The sequence below is a fragment of the Rhinoderma darwinii genome, chromosome 3, assembly GCF_050947455.1.
Source record: "Rhinoderma darwinii isolate aRhiDar2 chromosome 3, aRhiDar2.hap1, whole genome shotgun sequence".
Classification (NCBI taxonomy): domain Eukaryota; kingdom Metazoa; phylum Chordata; class Amphibia; order Anura; family Rhinodermatidae; genus Rhinoderma; species Rhinoderma darwinii.
Genome location: NC_134689.1, coordinates 159,019,948 through 159,042,604, shown reverse-complemented (window position 1 = coordinate 159,042,604; position 22,657 = coordinate 159,019,948). Strand labels below are relative to the sequence as shown.

The 22,657-nt window shown below is 42.0% G+C and overlaps 1 protein-coding gene across 2 annotated transcripts in view; it reads right to left on the bottom strand.

Annotated features, from left to right (window-relative positions):
* The window catches only part of TBC1D15 (TBC1 domain family member 15), a 156,951-nt gene that overhangs the window by 63,752 nt on the left and 70,542 nt on the right, over nt 1–22,657 (bottom strand). For both annotated transcript variants that reach the window (XM_075856961.1, XM_075856962.1), the window contains 2 exons: nt 18,450–18,660; nt 2,211–2,313 (listed from right to left, as the gene is read on the bottom strand). In XM_075856961.1, coding sequence (XP_075713076.1) covers nt 2,211–2,313; nt 18,450–18,660 — 314 coding nt within the window. The remainder of the gene's footprint in view (nt 1–2,210; nt 2,314–18,449; nt 18,661–22,657) is intronic.

Genomic DNA, 22,657 nt, shown 5'->3' with positions numbered 1-22,657 from the left:
TGAGGGCTTATTTTTTGCGGGAGGAGTTGTAGTTTCTATCGACACCATTTAAAGTACCATATAATGTACTGGGAAACTGAAAACAAAAATTCTTTGTGGGGTGAAATTGGAAAAAATTGCGATTCCTCTATTGCTTTTTGGGTTTCGTTTTTACCACAATCACCGTGCGGTAAAAATGACAACTTAAAGAGGCTCTTTCACCACATTATAAGTGTCAATATAAGCCTATATTGTACATGATGTGGTCGGCGCTGTAATGTACATTACAGCAGTGTTTTTTATTTAGAAAAACTATCAGTTATGACCTATGGACAACTGGGCGTGTTTCACTATATAACTAAGTGGGCGTTGTACAGAGGAGTGTATGACGTCATACACTCCTCTCCATTCATTTACACTGCAGATCGCGATATAGCTATATCGCTATCTGCAGTCACATAAACACACTATAACGCTACTCATGTGTCATGACAATGAATATACATTACCTCCAGCCAGGACGTCATGTGTATTCATTCTCCTGACCAATTCTGTAGCGTCCCTGTGATTTACAACACAGCACAGCGAGATCTCGCTGTGAATGACAGCTTACAGCGTAATCTCGAGAGACTACGCCTGCTATGCTGTAACTCACAGAGACGCTACAGAAGTGGTCAGGAGAATGAATACACATGACGTCCTGGCTGGAGGTAATGTATATTCATTGTCATGACACATGAGTAGCGTTATAGTGTGTTTATGTGGCAGCAGATAGCGATATAGCTATATCGCGATCTGCAGTGTAAATGAATAGAGAGAAGTGTATGACGCTGATTGGTCAGCGTCATACACTCCCCTGTACAACGCCCACTTGGTTACATAGTAAAACACGCCCAGTTGTACATTGAGAAACTCATTAGCATAAAGCTAATATAGGGAATACCTCCGTCAAAAATGATCGTTTTTCTAAATAAAAAAACACTGCTGTAATCTACATTACAGCGCCGATCACATCATGTATAAGATAGGCCACTTATAATGTGGTGACAGAGCCTCTTTACGTTATTCTGCGGGTCAAAACGATATGTATATATATTTTTGTATATTTTACTACTTCTACAAAGAAAAATCTATTTGTTAAAAAAAAAAAATGTTTTGTATCAACACATTCTCAGAGCCATAACTTTTTTTTATTTTTTGGTCGATTGAGCGCAGTCTGGGGGCTTATTTTTGGCGGGACGAGCTATCGTTTTTATTGGTACAATTTTTTGGTACATACAACGTTTTGATCACTTTTTATTACATTTTATTTAGAGCTTTGGTGACCAAAATTCAGTGATTTTGGCTTTTTAAATTCTTTATTTCCTACGGAGTTCATTATGTTCTAAAAATTACAGTTTTACTTTATTCTGCGGGTCGATACGATTACAGCGATACCATATGTATTTCTTTTTTATGTTTTGCAGCGTTTGCACAATAGAATCACTTGTTTATGAAATAATATATTTTCTGTGTCACCATATTCTGAGAGCCATAACTTTTTTCAGCCAAAAAAGCGGTGTAAGGGCTTATTTTTTGCGGAGCGGGCTGTAGTTTTTATTGGTACTATTTTGGGGTACATGCAACTTTTTTTATTCTATATTTTGGGAGGGGTGGTGACCAAAAAATAGTGATTCTGACATTGTTTTTAGTTTGGTTTTTTTGCGGCGTTCGCCATGTGAGAAAAACAACATTACAGTTTTATAGATTGGGTCGTTACGAATGCGGTGATACCAAATATGTGTACGGTTATTTAACGTTTTCATTTTTGTCCTATAATAAGAGACTTATTATAGGAAAAAAAAATCTTATTTTTACACTTTTGTAAAACATTTTTATTAACTTTTTTTTACTTTTTTCTTTACTTTTTTTTTTTACTTGAAGCTCTGATAGCTGTTAGAATACATTACACTACCTAGGTAGTGTAACGTATTCAAACTGTCAGTATGACGTCACAGTCATTCTGACAGTAAGCCCCATGAATTTTTATGAATTTTATTTTACAAAACATTACACTTTGATGCAAAATTGCATGAAGGCGTCGGCCTGTGTGTGTAAAGTGCTGGGTGGCATTTATTATACACTTCGGTATGCATATACAATATGATTTTTAATTTTATAATTCAGGTTTTGTGTATGTCAAAGGTGTGAAAAATAATCCAAAAGCGTTTGTGTTAATTATGTATACTAGCCTGTAGTAAACTGTCTGTAGGTTCCTCATGAAGGCTTTCAAAGGACTGTGAGAGACTCCTGTTTTGGCAATTCACAAGAAGTATTCTGCTGTCCTGTTCGGACCTGTAACAAAAAATAAAAAGATTAAGCTCTAGATTAGAGGTGTCCAACCCGCGGCCCGTATGTGGGCCAGGGAGGGTATGAATGTGGCCACAGCAAGCATAGTGGGTCCTGACTTCGTCAGGACCTACTAGGTTTCTGTCGATGGCGTAGCTAGAGTCCATTGTTAGGATTCCGGTTGCCATAGTAGCCATCGCGGCCCGCTATCGTGGATCGGGCCGTCGATTGTGGCTTAACACTTAAGAAGCCGCGGTCGCTATTGAACGCGGCTTCTAAGGGGTTAATCGGCGGGGGACTTCCGCGATCGGTCCCTGCACATTGAGCTGTGATAGTCTGCTGTCTGAAACAGCAGCTGTCACAGCTCATGAACGGGCCCCGCATGAACGGCGCCGTGTTTACTCCATGACCTACTATTAGGTCACTGAGCGCGAACGCTCTAGTTAGCATGACCTAATAGTAGGTCATGGAGCGTTAAGGGGTTAAATGTTGAGCCAGTCCGATAGCCACTTGGGATCAGGTGAGAAATTTTCCCTTTAGGACAATATGGTTCACGTTTTTTTCCTTCCTCTGGATCAATACAGGTAAAACAAAGTTCTACTTTACCCATTTCTCTTCACTTTCTCCCATCCCTTTGTTGAATTTAACGTACAGACGTCTTTTTTTTAACCAAACCATGTAACTGCCCCTTTAATAAACTGAACGTTGGGGCTGCTTGGAGTTGGACAGCTATGATCTGATATTGAAGACCTATCCTAAAGAAAATCCCTCTAATCCAACAATGAATACATTTTCCATGACTGCACACAAAAAACTCCAGTGCAATCTGAACCAGTTAAAATTATTATAATTACTTTTACATATGAACTAAATGTATTTAATTGATGGAATGTGTTATACGCTCTGTGTAATTTGTATTATATAAACCCACGCTATGGCTTGTATCATTAGTTCCGTATTGAATAGAGTTCTGTTTGTACACAAAATAAATACCTCTTAATTCACCATAAGAGGCGGTCTGTTTGTCCTTACGGAGATTGAGAAGTTTTGTTAAATAAAAAAATCTCTATAGACTGTTCAGGTGCTATAAGGGTTCGGGTTTGGCTACCCCACAACTTGTGTATAAAGAAAAATAAAAACAACCCAAGCACTAAAGTGTAGAGATGAATATAGGAATCAATGAAAAAATGTTAAAAAAAATTTTTGTTATTTATTTCCAAGATAAGAACTTAACTGGTTCCTGACCGCTGGCTGTATTTTTACGGCCAGTGGTCAGGGACGGGTCCTTAAAACCCGAGCCATAGACTTTTTACGGATCGGGGTTTAACTTGCTGCCCGCGCGATCGGGCAGCTGAATGTCGGATCTCCGGCTGTCAGTGACTGCCGGGGACCTGAGGAGAAGATAGAAGCAGCTTTAGCTGCTTCTGTCTTCTCCGATGTCTTTTTACACAGCGCTCAATGAACGCTGTGTATAGGAATAGAGACAGCAGCAGCGGCGCTGTCTCTATTCCTCCCGGCGATCATGTGACTGGTCACATGATCGCCGGGTGCCGTTAGTGGCAGACTGTTGCTGGGTCTTACTAGACCCAGCACAGTCCTATTAGTGACAATCGTCACTATGAGAGGGCTGATTTCCCCTGTAACTGGGGCTGCTGTGCAGCCCCAGTTACAGTGGAAAAACATGGTGTAAAAGAAAGAAAAAAAATATATAAAAGTTCCCCAAAGGTCTTTTTTGACCTTTGGGGGACAGACCATAGTAATAAAAAAATAGTAAAGTCAAGTGCAAAAAAAAATTAATAATAAATACACATAAAATACCCACCCCAAAAAAAAACAGTCCCCCCCGCCAATCATTGTTGTAACGCTAGCGCTGACCCAATTACCCTAATATAGACATGTAATATATTAAAATTTACGGTAGACAATGACGATCACAAATAAAAGGTCTATTTTAGGGTAAAACTATGTTATTACCAAAAAACAAATAGCTGAAACGTAAAAAAGCTTTTTTTTTTACTATTATTTTCAAACTTTATGAATAAAAATTCTAAAATAGCAAAAAAGGTGTGTATAAAAACGATAAAAAATGAAACCTGCATTGTCTACGGGAAAAACGTCGCAAAAATCACGTCGTTAGCCCAACAAATAAAGAAGTTATAGCCATTTAACTAACACGTGCTAAAAATGGCTAAACGGTGTCTGGTCCTGAAGGCGCAAAATAGCCCGGTCCTGAACTGGTTAATGATTAATAATGTATAAATGTATTAATGATTCATTTGTAATTGATTTTTTTTCTTTGACGTTTCAGCCTATCCCAGGCCTTTGTCACAATCGCTTAACTGAATAACATAGGTATCAAGCCTAAATGAAGCAGCGTCTGCCAGACACTCTGAATAGAGTTATTTTTTTCTGAAAATTTTTACATTGATTCCTATATTTATTTCCACATGATATGTCATAATTGTCGGATAGGTGGGGGTCACATTGGATGTGGCTGGCGACAACTGCCTCGTCCACTCATTTAGGATATATCCTGTGGAAATGTTACAAGTTACTCATTCTTCAGAATCAAGAAAGAAAAAACTGAAAACTGAAGATGATTAGACAAAAGGCCTATAACACAAAAGTATATAATCGCATCTAGCAGTGCTTAATTTCTCACCCTTAACATTTGTGTTACATCCAATTTAACTCATCCATCCTTCGACTGGGAGATAACTTATAGGGGTTTTCCCATAATCAATATTTATCACCTATCCACCGGATAGGTAAAAAACATCTGATCGGTGGGGGTCTGACAGCTGGGACCCCCACCCAACACGAGAACAGGTTTACCGTGCCAGTCCTGGGAGCCCCATAGGAATGGGACAGTAGTGTGCATGCTCGGCCACCGCTCCATTCATTTCTATGGGGTTGCCGAAGACTGTGCTTAGCATAAAATGCATAAAAGATACGATCAGCCGACTAACAAGCTTTTGCTCGTTTGCCGGCTGAAGGCTGCCCAGTTTACACAGGGCAATGATCAGGAACGGGTGTTCTTACGAATACTCGTCATATGTAACATATACTATTGTAACAGAATGTATTATTTTGAAAGGCACAATAATGTTCTGTCAATATGAACAGAAAGAATTCCTTGTTTTAATAAATATCTGCCTCATAAACAATGAAACCGCTGATCTAAGACCAGATTTATAGCATTTTTACTACCTTGTAAAGAAACTCCAATTTGAACAATTATTTATTATGAAAGATAAACATTTTTCAGGCACCAATGAGAGGAACAAGAATAAGCGAGCACTCCGTCATTCCTACCACGAGCAAGCCGCAAAAACCTCTAGTATTAATGTTGGTACATCGCTAAGTTAGAGAAGATAAACACTAAGCTTTGAGAATAGTCAACACTCATTTTAACACTAGAAAATATGACATTGTCTGTAAGGCTTTTACAAATTACAATAAAACATTTGTTTTCAAGCTTATTTCTAGTGTGATGCGGTCTAAAAAAGAAATAAATAAAAATGTAGGTGCCAGGACTACATGGTCTAACTTATCAGATTTTCACGTCCTTTGTGCAATCTACAGTGAACATCACAGATTTTGGGAGGCTAAAAACAGAACAAAGAAAGAACATTAATAACATTATTGGCCCCAGAAAAGCAGACGTGATAGATAACCAAGGCGGAGGATGCCTCAGTAGACCGTCTGCATAAAACAATGTTTATTCTGGTGCACAGCTCTATTCCATCGGTCTCTAAATGCAATCATACTGATATAATCAGCAATTGTTCTGCTAGGGGCAAGGAATGCATTTTCTTATTTCACTTGTACTGGGACTACCTTGAGTGTTATTAAAGTGTGAGATAGGATCTTTAATAAGTTTTATCTCTTCATTTTCTACACAACAGGATGGGGCAGCATTATGAGGTGAGAGGAAATCAAACATAAGGTTTCCATGCACAGAGGAAGACATCTCCACATAACTTTCTACTGCGGAGAGCTTTAAACACATCAGGTAGACAAAGGCCGGAGACCTCCAAGGGTACTCCAGAAGGGAGAGAAAGACACCAGACTACTTAACATTTTTTAGAAACAACCTTAATAAAAATAAATAATAATAATAATAGGCTTAGTTTAGAGGCAGAGGTTAATAAGCTAATGCAGAATTCTAGAACCAGCAGGATCCATAAAGAAGCCAAGGGAGATTTGCAGCCATTAACCTCAGCAGAAATAACTCCAGAAATGTAGTCTGTTTTAAGGATTTACGCATCAAAATTACACTTTTGAACCAGTCTAAAAAGCCGCACCAAAAACTGCAAATTGGATTTTCAAATGTCTAGAATTAAATATTATTTTTTACAATGTAAACGAATGGGGTTTGTTATGACCCCATTCACTTACATTGAACTGTATTTTGTTGTGCAGTTTCAGTGCAGATGCCGCAGCTGAAATTCTACAATAAATACACGGTGCGTTAACCCAGCCCACATACATACAGTGAATATAAAAAGTCTACACACCCCTGTTAAAATGACAGGTTTTTGCCACATTACAAAATCAGTCCAAGATGAATCATTTCAGAACCTTTTCCACCCTTAATGTGACCCATAATCTGTACAATTCCATTGAAAAACAAATTAAAATCATTTGGAGGCAAAAAGACTAACAAAACGACAATAATGTGGTTGCATAAGTGTGAATACCCTCTTATAATTGGGGGTGTGGTTGTGTTCAGAATTAGCCAATCACAATTAAATTCATGTTGAATAGTAGTCAGTACACAGCTGCCATTATTTATAGCGATTCTGAGTAACCAAATATAAAATTCAGCTGTTCTATTAGGATTTTCCTGACATTTTCTTTGTTGCATGTGACAGCAAAAGCCATGGCCCGTAAAGAGAATAAAAACCCATTAAAGGGATCCGATTGTTGAAAGGCATCAGTCAGGAGAAGGGTACCAAATAATTTCCAAGGCATTAGATATACTATGGAACACAGTGAAGACGGTCATCAAGAAGTAGATGACATTTGGCACAACAGTGACATTACCAAGAACTGGACGTCCCTTAAAACTTGATGAAAAGACCAGACAAAAATTGGTCCGGGAGGCTACCAAGAGGCCTACAGCAACATTAAAGGAGCTGCAGGACTTTCTGGAAGGTACTGGTTGTGTAGTGAATGTAAATACAATCTCCCGTATTCTTCATATGTCTGTGCTGTGGGGCAGGGTGGCAAGACGGAAGCCTTTTCTAACAAAGATAAACATCCAAGCCCGGCTAGGTTTTGCAAAGACCTACATCAAGTCTGCCAAAAGAATGTGGGAAAATGTGTTATGGTCTGATGTGAACTTTTTGGCCATAATTCCAAAAGGCATGTTTGGCGCAAAGCCAACACTGCACATCACCAAAAGAACACCATACCCACAGTGAAGCATGGTGGAGGCAGAATTATGCCTTGGTGCGGTTTTTCTGCAGATGGAACTGGGGCTTTAGTCAAGGTAGAGGGAATTATGAACAGTTCCAAATATTAGTCAATATTGGCACAAAACCTGCAGGCCTCTGCTAAAAAGCTGAATATGAAGAGAAATGTCAACTTTCAGCACGACAACGACCCAAAGCATACCTCCAAATTAACAAAAGAATGGCTTCACCAGAAGAAAATCAACGTTTTGTAATGGCCCATCCAGAGCCCAGACCTGAATCCCATTGAAAATCTGTGGGTTGACCTGAAGAGGACTGTACACAGGACATGCCTCGCAATCTGACAGATTTGGAGCACTTTTGCAAGGAAGAGTGGGCAATAATTGCCAAGTTAAGATGTGGCATGCTGATAGACTTATACCCAAAAAGACTGTTTAATTACCCTTTGAATGCTGTCATAAAGACAAAGTATTAGTTTAAGGGTGTGCATATTTATGCAACCACATTATTTTTCCACCCTAAGGCCCCATGCACACGACCGCGTTCGGTCCGTGATATACGGTCCGCATGTCGACTGCATGTCCCGGCCCGAACACAGTGCAGGGAGCCGGGCTCCTAGCATCATACTTGTCTATGATGCTAGGTGTCACTGCCTCCCCGCGGGAATACTGTCGCGTGCTGAAAACATGATTACAGTGCGGGACGATAGTTCCGCGGAGAGGCAGTGACACCTAGCGTCATAGATAAGCATGATGCTAGGAGACCGGCTCCCTGCACTGTGTTCGGTCCGGGAGATGCGGCCGACATGCGGACCGTAAATCACGGACCGGACCTGGTCGCGTGCATGGGGCCTAAAAAGGTTTCAGTTTGTTTTTCAATACAATTTCACAGATTATAGGTGACATTAAAGGTAGAAAAAATTCTGAAATTATTCATCTTGGACTGATTTTGTAACATGACAAAAACCTGGCATTTTAACAGGAGTGTGTAGACTTTATGTCCCCTGTACATATACGTACAGTAAGGCTACATGCACATATTGCGGATTTTGCTGCAGAGAATACACAGCAAAACCGCAAGAAATTTGCATGAAAAGAACGCACCTGAAGGTGCGTTTGATGCATTTTTTTTCAGTGCGGTTTTAAAGTTTTGCTGCGTAAATCGCAGCGTTTTCGTGCTGTGTATTTCTGTAGAACTTCAATTTATGTCCAGCAATGCACTTGGAGAAAATAAAGCTAAGCGTAGATGTTGTCACACAGGACCCCAGTGCTACAATAAAACATCGCTATCCATTGAGCCACAGTTATCAGAATCCCGCAGGGTACATTGGATGCTAGAGATAGAAAAGAATTTAAACTGTACTATATGCTCAAGGAGTGGAAATCTTTCCTTGTATTAAAGAGGCTCTGTCACCAGATTATCAAATCCCTATCTCCTATTGAATATGATCGGTGCTGCAATGTAGATAACAGCAAAGTTTTTTGTTTTTTTTTAAAAACGATCATTTTTGCCCAAGTTATGAGCAATTTTATATTTATGCAAATGGACTTTTCAATGGACAACTGGGCGTGTTTTCTCGCTTTACCAACTGGGCGTGTATTGTGTTTTTACCAACTGGGCGTTGTGAATAGAAGTGTATGACGCTGACAAATCAGCGTAATACACTTCTCATCGTTCCCACCCAGCTTCTTTCACTGCAGACACACAGCGTCACGTCACCCACAGGTCCTTCAACCTTGGCGTCGGACAGAGAAGATACATGGGCTCCAGCCGTCCGAGAGGGTAATATGCTCGTCTCTAGGGAGTTTACTATGCTTACCTGCACACGGTGATGCTGCTGCAGATTCAACTGTACTCTCTCGGACGCCTGGAGCCGATGTGTCTTCTCTCGTCCGACGCCAAGGTTGAAGGACCTGTGGGTGACCTCATCGTTCCCACCCAGCTTCTTTCATTGCAGACACACAGCGTGACGTCACCCACAGGTCCTTCAACCTTGGCGTCGGAAGAGAGAAGACATCGGCTCCAGGCGTCCGAGAGAGTACAGTTGAATCTGCAGCAGCATCACCGTGTGCAGGTAAGCATAGTAAACTCCCTAGAGACGAGCATATTACCCTCTCGGATGGCTGGAGCCCATGTATCTTCTCTGTCCGACGCCAAGGTTGAAGGACCTGTGGGTGATGTCACGCTGTGTGTCTGCAGTGAAAGAAGCTGGGTGGGAACGATGAGAAGTGTATGACGCTGATTGGTCAGCGTCATACACTTCTATTCACAACGCCCAGTTGGTAAAAACACAAGACACGCCCAGTTGGTAAAACGAGAAAACACGCCCAGTTGACCATTGAAAAGCTCATTTGCATAAATATAAAATTGCTCATAACTTGGGCAAAAATGATCGTTTTTAAAAAAACAAAACAAACTGCTGTTATCTACATTGCAGCGCCAATCACATTCAATAGGAGATAGGGATTTGATAATCTGGTGACAGAGCCTCTTTAAACACGATTGCCAGTGGTGTTCTATTGAATTAAAGGGTTATTCCCATCACAGAAAGTAATGGCACATCTCTAGGGTATGCTCCCATTTTCTGATCGGTGGGGTCCGACTTCAATCGCTGGATTATGCCCCTTTAATTTCAGGATAGGTAGGAATCCATGATGGGAATAACCCTTTAAATAACTAGGGTTAAACAAAGTATGCATGTACAGTTCTACAGTTTCTAATAACACTACAGCTTAAAAGGTTTCCCACAAACCACATTTATCACCTATCAAAAGGATAGGTGATAAATGTTAGATATTCAGGAAAACAGCAGCACAGCCATAAAAAAAACTTAAGTGGGAAAGGACAACTCCCCAAACATGGGTGGTGCACGCAGTAAAGAATCCCAGGTCCAAGGGAGACAATCAATATGCAATCGAAGAAAGGAACTGCAGCACTCCAGATAATCCAAGAAGTGTATTTGATTTATTCACCAAGCATAAAAACACTTGCAACGTTTCAACCCGTGAATGGGTCTTTATCAAGATGTTAGTCAAAGAAGGGATGCCTGCAGGCAAACAGAACCCTATTTCCTGACCACCCAAATGGTAATAGGAATTAAATTTACATTTTTATTAAGCTACGTATAGCAAGGGACAAACCGTACACATAAGTTTAAAATTTTACACTGCCGAGAGCCGAAGTCAGAGTGAACAGCTGGAGGGAACGCAGCAGAGTATCTGATAACTACGGTGAATGCTGAGTGTCAGCGAACACACAGTCAGTCAAAAAGCAAATAATGCCTTTATCTAATTGTAGACAGTAAGTTCGGCTGAGGCAGGGATTAAAACCAATAGAGCCCCCCCCCCCCCCCCGACATGTTTCGCTAACTTGTAGCGTCCTCAGGGGTTAGATCCATGTGGGGCCCACCTCTGGGAACATCACTAGTACTGGGGCACTGCATACCCCATTGCTCCTCATCAGTACTTCTCACTTGGTTGTTTCCGTAACTACCATAGAATTGTATTTAGCAGCAGAGAGCTTCCTCAACTCTGCTCATCCTTACTCCGGTTATGCTGTTGAGGAGGAAGGGGGGACTCAAGTCCCTTGTACTAGTAATCGTGGGGGTCCCCGCAATCTAAAATGTGTCAGAAATGCTGTGGATAGGTGATAAAAATGGTTTGTGGGAAAACCACTTTATAGGTCCAAGTTTTGCTTACAGGACCTTGAAATAGGATTTCTAGAAAACTTCAGCGCTCTATAGACCGGATAAATATAAGGTCGCTATGACTTTGTTCCGTGCCAATTCTATCCATACAGACAAGACATTGGCGCATTATGCATAGTATTAACCCTTGTAAAATGAGCCCTTACACGCAAACTATGGTCCATCCACTACCAAGAGACAGCACATTTGAGAAGAAGTTTAAGATAACTTGAATTCTCTCGAGGTAAATAAATCAAGCAAGAATAATGATATGCGATACATTGTGGATGATCTTACAAAGTACAGACAAAAGCATTTTTTAAGAATACTGGGTGCTTGATACTATCATATATTTTTCATTCACAATGCTTTGATCCGGATTTCAATAGAATAAAAATTATTGGTAAGAACGAAACATAAAAGGAATGTTCTATATCTGAGAATTTGAAGACCACCACAAACCACAGAACAGGTACCAAAGAAAAATGAAGCAACATGAAATGAGTATGAAGAAACCAGCAGGGGGCACACACATCACAGTCGTATCGTGCGCCTAGGGGTATGTTCAGAAATGTCAGATATGTTGCTTAAAAATGACATAGCGTATCCGACCTAGACCCCGCGGGGATTACCGGCCAAAAGTTTGTACCAAATTGTGATGCAGATTTTCGCCTGAAATAGATACTGCGGAAAGCGTAAAGAAAAAGAAAGAAAAAAAAAAGCGAATACTTACCTTCACTGGCGTTGCCATAGCGATGCATCCCTCTGGTCTCCGTGCAGCCTAGCCTCCTGTGATGATGCTACAGCCCATGGGCCACTACAGCCTGTGATTGGCTGCAGCAGTCACATGGGATAAAACGTCATTCCAGGAGGCTGGGCTGCACAGGGAACAGTCGAAGGAATAAGGAGCCATCGCTATGACAACGGCAGAGGGAGTAAGTAGAGAATTCTTTATTAAATTTAAACAAGAAAAAATTTGGGGCTTATTTTTCAGGTCTGCGATTTTTGCAGTAGAATCAAGGCTTTCTGCCGCAAAAATTGCAACTTTGTTATGGCTTTTACCTTCGCATTGAACTGAATGGTGAAAAACTGAACAAAAGTGCAACGATTTGGCAGAATAAATGTACATGTTGCGGGAAAAATATCTGCACGTCTTCTCAGCGGATTTTATGCAATAAAATCTGTTGCGGAAACACCCTAGCTTATCCGCCAGTGTGAACATACACTCAAGAAAATTTTGTGCATTATGTACTGTCTGAGAGGAAGAAAAACAAATATATACCTGCATTGAACAGGTGTAGATTTACATCAAAATTTTCAAGCTTTCTACATATTAAATTGGACTAAAACTATTTAGATTTAATATTCAAATTGGGCCAGAATTCTGGTGTGTATGTTGTGCGGCATTTATTAACTGTTTTTACACACTTTTGTTTACACCTGTCGAGGGGCGTGGTTTAGCGGGAAAGGGGCAAGGTCTAGCAAATAGGGGGCAAGAATTGGAATTAAAATTAGACATGGAGGAATAAGGAAGAGAATAGTGTTTGGAACATCTAGCTAGATGCACCAAGTTTATCATGCAGCATACACCACTTTGATATATTTGGCCCATTTTCAGACTGCCTTGTCTAAGATTGTACTGCCTAACACCACTTTGATATATTTGGCCCATTTTCAGACTGCCTTGTCTAAGATTGTACTGCCTAACACCACTTTGATATATTTGGTCCATTTTCAGACTGCCTAACACCACTTTCACATGACAGTATGTCAGTATTTGTAAGTCAAAACCACTAGTGGGTTCGTAACTTGGAACAGGTGCAATTGTTTCCATTGTCCTTTTTCTCTATGTTAGAAAAGTTATACTGTATAACGTTAATTACTCAATTTACTGCACTAAACGAAGTTTACAGCAAATCCTTACTTTTAGTTAAGAGGGTATAGGGACATCTACTAGTCCTTCTCAATGAATTAGAATATCAAAAAGTTAATTTATTTCACTAATTCAATTAAAAAAGTGAAACTCAGATTACACGTAACATCCACGGCCGCAGACCGTCGTTCCTACTCGCCCCTCGACGGCCGCGGCCATGGACTTGTAAGTGCTGGCCGGCATCTCCTTCCTAGGAGACGCCAGCACTCACTTCCACTACGCTCTGCAGTGTCCCGTAGTGTGCGCGTGCTTGTGTCCGGCCTTAAAAGGACAGCGCGCGAACATGTAAAATATTGTTAATGAGCCCTAATCACCATGGACTATAAAAACGGCTCTGACCTTTCACTCCTTGCCTGAGCGTTGTTGTAGTCTTCCCAGGTTCGTATTGCAAATGGTTCCTTAGTGTTATCCTGCTCCAAGTGTTCCCGTGCCCTGCTACCTGTATCCCGTACTGTGTTTTGTTCCTGAGCCTGTCTAGTGTTAGAGTCGTGTTGTGCCGCCTGCGGTTATACGCCACGTCTGGAGTCATCTGCCACTCCTGGTATCATTCGCCACATCTGGCACAACATGCCAAATCTAGCCCCATCCATGCCAGAGCCGCTGCCATTGTCTGGACTATCTCAGGTACCCTTGTGCTACGAACTATTTGTATAAGACTGATGACTTAGCCAGCTGCCTCTCTGCTATGGCGGAGTGGCCTAGTGGGTCTACATCCCCTAGATCAGGGGTCTCAAACTTGGCCGGGTTAGTGGGCCGCATATAGAAAAAATGGGAAGTTGACGGGCCGCATTACTTTAAAATTTGATACAATACAAAATTATTATTAATCAATTAGTTATTTGAACTACTATAACACTATATTACTATAATACTACATTACTATAATAATACCGCTAGGTTTAAAATTTGAGATATTTCTCCACATGCTTATTTCAACAATACAGCTTTCCAGTTTAAGTGTCGCTAAATGCAGTCCGGTGGCTCAGTTAGCAGCGTTTGGCAGACACACGTCAAGATTGGGCAGCCCCTTTTTAGAAAGTGCCACAGTGCCCTCTGTAGATACTGCCGCAGTGCCCACTGTAGAGATTGCCGCAGTGCCCTCGGTGGATGCTGCCGCAGTGCCCTCGGTGGACGCTTCTAGCACTCGAGCTACAGTAGATTTGTGACTGCAGCTCTGGATTTGTTTGGAGTATGGGACCTGATGTTACAGTGCAGTTGTGACTGCAGCACTGGATGTGACTGGAGTATAGGACATGATGTTACAGTAGAGTTGTGACTGCAGCTCTGGATGTGACTGGAGTATAGCACATTATATAATAGTAGAGTTGTGACTGGAGCTCTAGATTTATTTGGAGTATAAGACAAGATGTTTGCATCTGCATCTACTGATCTTGCAGTAGAGTTGTGAGTGTAGCTGTGGATGTCTCTGGAGTATAGTACATGATGTTACAGTAGAGTTGTGAGTGCAGCTCTGGATGTGACTGGAGTAAAGTACATATGATAGTAGAGTTGTGAGTGCAGCCTGGGATTCCAGCTCTGCTCCTGACATCACTGTCCATATATGGACAGAGATGTCAGGGGCAACCCCAGAGCTGGAGTCCCGGGCAGAGCGCTAGTAGGCTCTTCCTGGGACTCCAGCTGTGCTCCTGACATCACTGGCACTCCTGCTCTGGGAAAGCCCCTGACATCATTGTCGATGTATGGACAGCGATGTCAGAGGCTTCCCCAGAGCAGAGCCTATACTAGCGCTCTGCCCGGGACTCCGCTCTGGGGAAGACCCTGACACACTGTCCACATATGGGCAGCGATGTCAGGGAATTCCACAGTCCCGGAGCAGAGCCGATACTAGCGCTCTGTCCGGGACTCCTCTCTGGCGAAGACCCTGACACACTGTCCATATATGGGCAGCGATGTCAGGGAATTCCACAGAGTCCCGGAGCAGAGCCGGTACTAGCGCTCTGCCTGGGACTCCGCTCTGGGGAAGACCCTGACACACTGTCCATATATGGGCAGCGATGTCAGGGAATTCCAGAGAGTCCCGGAGCAGAGCCTGTACTAGCGCTCTGCTCGGGACTGCAGCTCTGGGGAAGCCCCAGATATCGCTGTTCATATGTGGACAGCGATGTCAGGGAATTCCAGAGTCTCGGAGTAGAGCCGATACTAGCGGCTCTGTGTCCCGCGGGCCGCAGATGACAGCCCCAGGGGCCGCATGCGGCCCGCGTGCTTGAGACCCCTGCTCTAAAGGGAAGGAGCGCCATTTAGTATTTGGAGTGGAGATTTTACAAGATTCGTTTTTTGACACCATGTTGCATTGAGCTATAGTACCAGTACAGTGGTACCCCCGAAAAATTACCCCATTTCGAAACTAAATCCCTCAAAGAATTTATCTAGGGGTGTAGTGAGCATTTTGACTGCACAAGTGTTTTGCAAAAATGAGTAAACAATAGATGATGCAGATTGAAAGTTGTCGTTTTCCACAGATATGCCATTTCAATGCCCAATGTGTTGTGCCCAGCTTGTACCACCGTAGACACACATCCCATAAATTGTTAAGCGGGTTCTCCAGAATACAGTAATACCCCATATGTGGTCATAAATTGCCATTTGGGCACACTGCCAGGCTCAGTTGTACCAGCATTTGGCTTTTGAAGCGCAGATTTTGCTTGGTGTTTTAGTAGTATTTCAGTTTATATTGTGGGGGCATATGTAAGCTGGTCGGAGTACATCAGGGTATATGTAAGCTGGGCGGAGTACATCAGGGTATATGTAAGCTGGGCGGAGTACATCAGGGTATATGTAAACTGGGCGGATTACATTAGGGCATATGTAAGATGGGCGGAGTGCATCAGGGCATAAAAGGATGATGTAATAATGGGGTGAATGAATAATCCATGGATTGGTATGGTATGCTTTGAACTAATCCTTTCTGCACAGGCAGGGTTTATTGGGTATTATACAAAACATCTGCGCTCCAGTATTGCCTAATCTTTGACTTCTTCACTAGCCCTATAAGCAGCACAAGGCCCTAAAGTTTTCTCATCTCCGCTGCATCTACGGGGTCCACCTGTGGGGTCCAGCAAATGATGATGTGGGGTATTTAGTGAAATTCTAATGGACCTAAAAAATGAGTCTGGGCCGTCATTTAGCATCATTTTGCATCATTGCGTTTTGAGAGTCATAACGTGTTAGTTCACCTTTGACGGAGCTGTGTGAGGGCTTGTTTTTTGTGGAACGAGCTGTAATTTTTATTGGTTCCATTTTGGGGTACAGCGATTTTTTTTTAATCACTATTTATTCAATTTTTTGGGAGATGAGGAAACCAAAAAACAGCAATGCTTGCACGTTTAGTTTTTTTTTGTTTGTTTACAGTGTTCACCGTGCAGTATAAACAACATGTTAACTTTATTCTGCGGGGTGATACGATTACAGCGACACCAAATTTATATGGTTTTTACACGTTTCACTACGTTCCCACAATAAGAAATACTCTTTTCTAAAAAAAAATCATGTTTTAGTGTCGCCATTTTCTGACAGCCATAACTTTTTTTATTTTTTAGTTGATATCGCTGTGGGAGGGCTTGTTTTATGCGTGACGAACTGTTGTTTTCATTGGTACCATTTTGTGTTACTTGCAACTTTTTGATCACTTTTCCTAAAAAAAAATTTTTAGGCAAGATGACGAAAAAATAAAATGCGGTCATTGTTTTTTATTAAATTGTTTTTACAGTGTTCACTGTGCGGTAAAAATAATGTGATATTTTTAAAGGCTGTTCCGAACGCGGCGATACCTATTATGTATAGCTTTTTTTTCCTGTTTTCATTTTTTTCTAAATTATAAAAGGAGTTGATCAGGGAAACAGGGCGATTGTTGTTTTTATTAGTTAAAACTTTTATTTATTTTTCTTTCATCATTTTTATTTTTTTTACACTAACCTGGGTACTTGAAGGTCTGGTCTTCTGATCCCCGGTACAATACACTGCACTACTTATGTAGTGCAGTGTATTGTAAGGTTCATTCTTTCAGACAGTTAGCGTACTAGTTCCTGCCTCGGGCAGGACCTAATAGGCTTCCATACCTGGGCAACCAGGAAGACTAGCAACGGCTTCCTGGTTGCCATAGCAACCATCGCCACCCGCGATCCATCGTGGGGGGCGGGGTGTACAGAGGGAGCCCCCTCCCTCTTTCATCCACTTCAATGCGGCAGACGCCATTGGCAACCGCATTGAAGGGGTTAAACATCGACGATAACTGCCATCGCCTCCGTTGCAGCGGGATGTCAGCTGTGTATAACAGCTGACAGCCGCTGAAGATGAAGCGCGCACAGCTCCTGTGCTGGCTTTATCTACAGGGCATGACTGTACGCCCGTGTGCGGGAACTCACTTTGAATCTGGACGTACAGTCACGCCCAATAGCGGGAAGGGGTTAATATTTTTTTTGGTACATTAAAAAACAAAACAAAACTTTATTTAAGGGTTATTGTTTTTTTAGAAGTCCCTCCCTAGGGGACTTGAACCAGTGATCGTTGGATCGCTTGCACTATAGGGCTTAATAGGTGTAAAAAGATGACAGACCTGAGGGCCTTCATTAGGCCCCCAGGCTGCCATGATGACCATTGGCACCCCCAGATCGCGCCACGTGGGGGCTGATGGCACTCTAACGCTTTAGATGCCATGGTCGCGATTCACCACAGCATCTAAGGTGTTAAACGAGCTAAAACCAATTAACCATCACAACATCCTCTGGCAGAGCGTTGCATAGTCCAACTGCTGTTACATTAAAGAATCCCCTTCTATGTTGGTGTGGAATCCTTCTTTCCCCTCGCAGGTGTATTTTAGAGTTATCAGCAAATTATCTATTGCAAGAAAACCAAAACACTTTTCACTTTTGAATATTTGTTTTAGACATCATTCTATGTTATCTCTCTGTGGTGTGTACAGGTTTACTTTATAATGCATCCACGTGTGCCCTGATGTATAAAAAGTTAAGGGAACCTTTAAAAATATGGAAGAAAACTTTGTACTGCTAGGCACCACTATTAATAGTTATATAGTCTACAATTCAAATAGAACAGGAAAAGGCCTAAAGCAGAAAATGATACTTACTCACACAGTACCATATATTTTTGAAGGCACTCAAGCAGAAGTTCGCTTCCTCCTTGATGAAAGTGAAGAGCTGGAAGGATAACATCATCCTTCAAGCAGAAAACAAAATAAGACCAGCCCATGCCCTCTTTGTTCTGTTTAATTGACTTGAGGTCGGTCAAGCTGAAGAGGAATGACCATTTGCTCTGGATATTTATAGGACTTTGAACACCTATGAAAAAGTTTCAAGAAACAAAAGATTATTTTTCATCCATTTTTTTATGTTAGGTGGAAAGGCTAAATATACTAAAAATAAATGTCTAGTAAAAGTAACAGAGTTTTTTGGAACAGAATTTTTTTTTTAAAATGTTTTATTTATTAATTTCCAAAGTACAAAAGGACAAGTAGATACAACAGAAGTACCAACCCGTAAACTGGTTGGAATAACAAGGCACCATGGTTACAAGACATTCAAAGTACATATAAGGCAGTGAACAGATAAAGGAGTATCACAATACAGGATATACTTTGCTGCCAACAAGTAGCAGAAGTGGTGACCACAGTAAATGCCTAAGAAAAACTAAAAGAACACACATGCACACACCATTCACCCAAGCGCTCCAGTCATCCCGCACTGCTCCCATTCCATCCAGAAGGGCAAACAAACATTAAAACGGCAGTGTCCGAGGCCTCCAACCATCTAGACCAAACATTCCCAAACTTGTCAGGGCAGCGCCTGTTAAGTAAGATACAGTTTTTGGTACGTAGATACATATTTATTTACTAATTGGACCCAATGCTCCAGACTCTGACAGCTCGTGGCCTTCCATGCCATAATCAGAACCTTTCTAGCACAAAATAAAACAAAGCAAAATATTTTATCGTTATGTCCCTTTACAGTCTCATTCATTATGCCCAAAAGGCACACCCTAGGGTCGAGGAAAGACAAAGTTATCATGAAGGAACTCCACTACCGCAGACCAAAATGGTGAAACCCTCGTACATAACCACATACAATGGAGATAAGTGGCAACAGCAGTTTGATACCTAAAACAGCTAACCGACCCAGATGCCCCAATACGTAGAAGTCTAACCGGGGTATAAAATATCCGGTGTATAAATCTCGACTGTGCCAGGAAATCCCGTGCACTGACAACAGAGTCAAGGAACGAAAGCTCCACCTCCCTCCACTCCTCTTCAACCAAATCAGGAATATCCCTTCCTCCATCCCGCAAATGCTCTGTCAAAAGGCGGTTTTATAGTAGACAACAACAAGGCATACGTGCGAGTGAGAGTCTTGGGACGGTCCGGGGTGCCAAGCAAGTCCTCCACTCTGGAAAACCCCAAGGAAGGTGTAGTAGAATCAAAATTGGCTACGCAGGCATGGCGTAATTGGAGATAGTGAAAAAAAAAAACCTTCTCAACATCCCAAGCCTCTCCTCAAGCTCAGAAAAGGACACAAAGCCACTCTCTGCAGAGTACAATTGACCTAAGTACCGAATTCCTATCCCAGCCCACATCCCCGCCCGCGATAATGACATTAGATGAGATAACCATGGATTGTTCCAAAATGGGGTCCTAGGAGAGTGAGATGGACCTGTTATGTCCTTTAGTAAGATGTGTGCCCTTTTCCAGGCACTAGCTTTGGTTTGCAACCGGAGCAGCGCATGACACCGGGGTTTAAACCTATATAACAGGTTGGTAAGACTCTCATAAGGAGTCATAAGTACTCCTGCTAACGCAGTTGCCGCATTGCTTAAATCGATGTCAATCCACCAGTGTCGAACTGCGACGCCAAGTAGTAGAGATAGTGGTTAGGTGCTGCCACCCCCCCCCCCCCACTCTTTTAGGGGCCTGCAATTGACAGACTAAACCTGGGAGTGCCTCCCTGCCAGTAGAACGAGCGTAAGATACCATCAAGGTGTCTAAAAAATTGTTTGGACAGTAGAATTGGACAAACATAGAGTATATATAAAAATTTAGGGAGATATTTCATTTTAAAAAGATTTATTCTTACATATAGGAGAGGGGGAAGATTCTTCCAGGCATTTAGCTGTTTTTCTGTAGAGACTACTAACGGACGCAGGTTAAGTTCATGAAAGTGCAGGAGATTAACCCCCTTCGCGCTAGTACGTCCAGGGGAAAATGCATCGCCATTTTCCCCTGGCGCTTCATCAAGCTGTGATACCTGCGATCACAGCTCAATACTCCGGGACCAATTGCAGTGGTCCCGCCCCAGCGATCGCTGTTATTGGTTAGTTAGTGACTACTAACCAATAACAGCGATCGCGTACATAATTTCCTGCCCCATACGTCACATCCTGCCGCACCCGCTCTTAACTTCTCTGTTGGCGTTGGTGAGTTGTTCAGAGCGGTTGTGTCAGAGAATTGTGTGCGGAAAACTTTAAAAAAAACTTGAAAAAGTTACTTTTTGTACTTCCCTCTTGCTCCAGCCACTTCCCACACCTGTCCTCCTCCTCCTCCTCCTGTGTTCCCCTGGTCACCCCCGTTTTTGGTCAGTGATCTATCACTGACCCCTTCTTAGTTTTCAGGGCCACATTTTCTTGGTCCCTGTGGATTTTTTTATCTTTATAAAATACAAAAAACAAAAAAAATAAAAATATCAAAATTTATTAAAATTTAAAAAAAGTTAGTTTAGAAACTTATCATCTAGCTATTTTAGTATTAGGGTTAGTTAGTGTCAGGGAACCGTCAAGAAGCGTAGTGAGGTTTAGTGTCAGGGAATTTAGTGTCAGGAATCCGTCACCGTAGTCAGGTTTAGCGTCAGGAATCCGTCACCGTAGTCAGGTTTAGCGTTAGGGATCCATCACTGTAGTTAGGTTTAGCGTAAAATCAGTTGCTAGCGCCAGGAAAGCTCGGAATAATCTAGATAGGTTTAGTGTCAGGCATCTGTCAACGTCGTAAGGTTTAGCGTCAGTAAAGCTATAAAGAATAATCTAGTTAGGTTTAGTGTCAGGGAATCGTCGCCGTAGATCGGTTTAGGGTCAGGGAAGTTCACATAAAATCTAGTTAGGTTTAGTGTTAGGAACCCTTGCCCTAGTTAGGCTTAGTGTCAGGGAAGTCCACTCGTTCTATAAAAACAAAAAATATATATATAAATATAAAAATAAAAAAAAGTTTCGATATTTAGTTTTAGGTAGCAGTCTATTGCATCTACTAGTACTAATAAAAGTACTGTGCAAGATAATACATTTTGCTGTATACATAATACACGTGTCTAAGCACACAATTTACACGTGTGACACCCAAATAATAATATATGTCCCAAAGGTCATTTTCTCTGGAAGAGGCATATGCGTTTCTTGCCTCTGACACGGACTCGTCAGATGGCGAGACTCTTATTTATCAACCTCCTCATCCAGTGATGAAGAGGAGGGACCACCTAGGAGATGCCCCAGGACCTCCACAACAGTTGAAACCCCTGGGAGAAGTGACCCTGCAACAGTTGAAACCGCCACCACACCGACAATTATGAGCCCCAAATCCATGAGTACACAGGCAGCCCAGGGATAAAATGTAGCACGACAGGGATCAGCGAGATGGACTTTTTCAAGTTCTTTTTCACGGATGAATTTATAGAGCTTATGGTGTCCCAGACAAATTTATATGCCCAACAGTATATTACTAAAAACCCCACATCATTTTATGCCCAATCCCACAGGTGGACCCCTGTAGACGCAGCAGAGTTGGGCAAGTTCTGGGGACTTCACTTGAACATGGGGCTTCTGAAAAAGCCGTCCATTAGGACCTACTGGAGTACAGACCTTTTATACCACACCCCGATGTACCGCATGGCCATGTCCAGGATGCGTTATGAGGCAATACTTCGCTTCTTACATTATGCTGATAATGAGCAGTGCCCACCCCGAGATGACCCCAGTTTTGACCGTTTGTATAAACTGAGACCCCTATTAAAACATTTCATTGCCCGGTTTGCCCAAGTATACACCCCCGAGAAGTGTATTTCTATTGAGGAGTCCTTGGTACATTTTAAAGGGAGGCTTCAATTCTGCCAGTATCTGCTGAGTAAGAGGGCAAGGTATGGCGTGAAAATGTTTAAGCTGTGCGAGAGTGCATCAGGGTATACCTACAAATTTAGAATATATGAAGGGAAGGACAGCAGTATTCAGCCCCCAGAATGCCCCCCCTTACTGGGAATGAACGCAAAAATTGTGTGGGATTTGGTGCACCCACTGCTGGACCAGGGT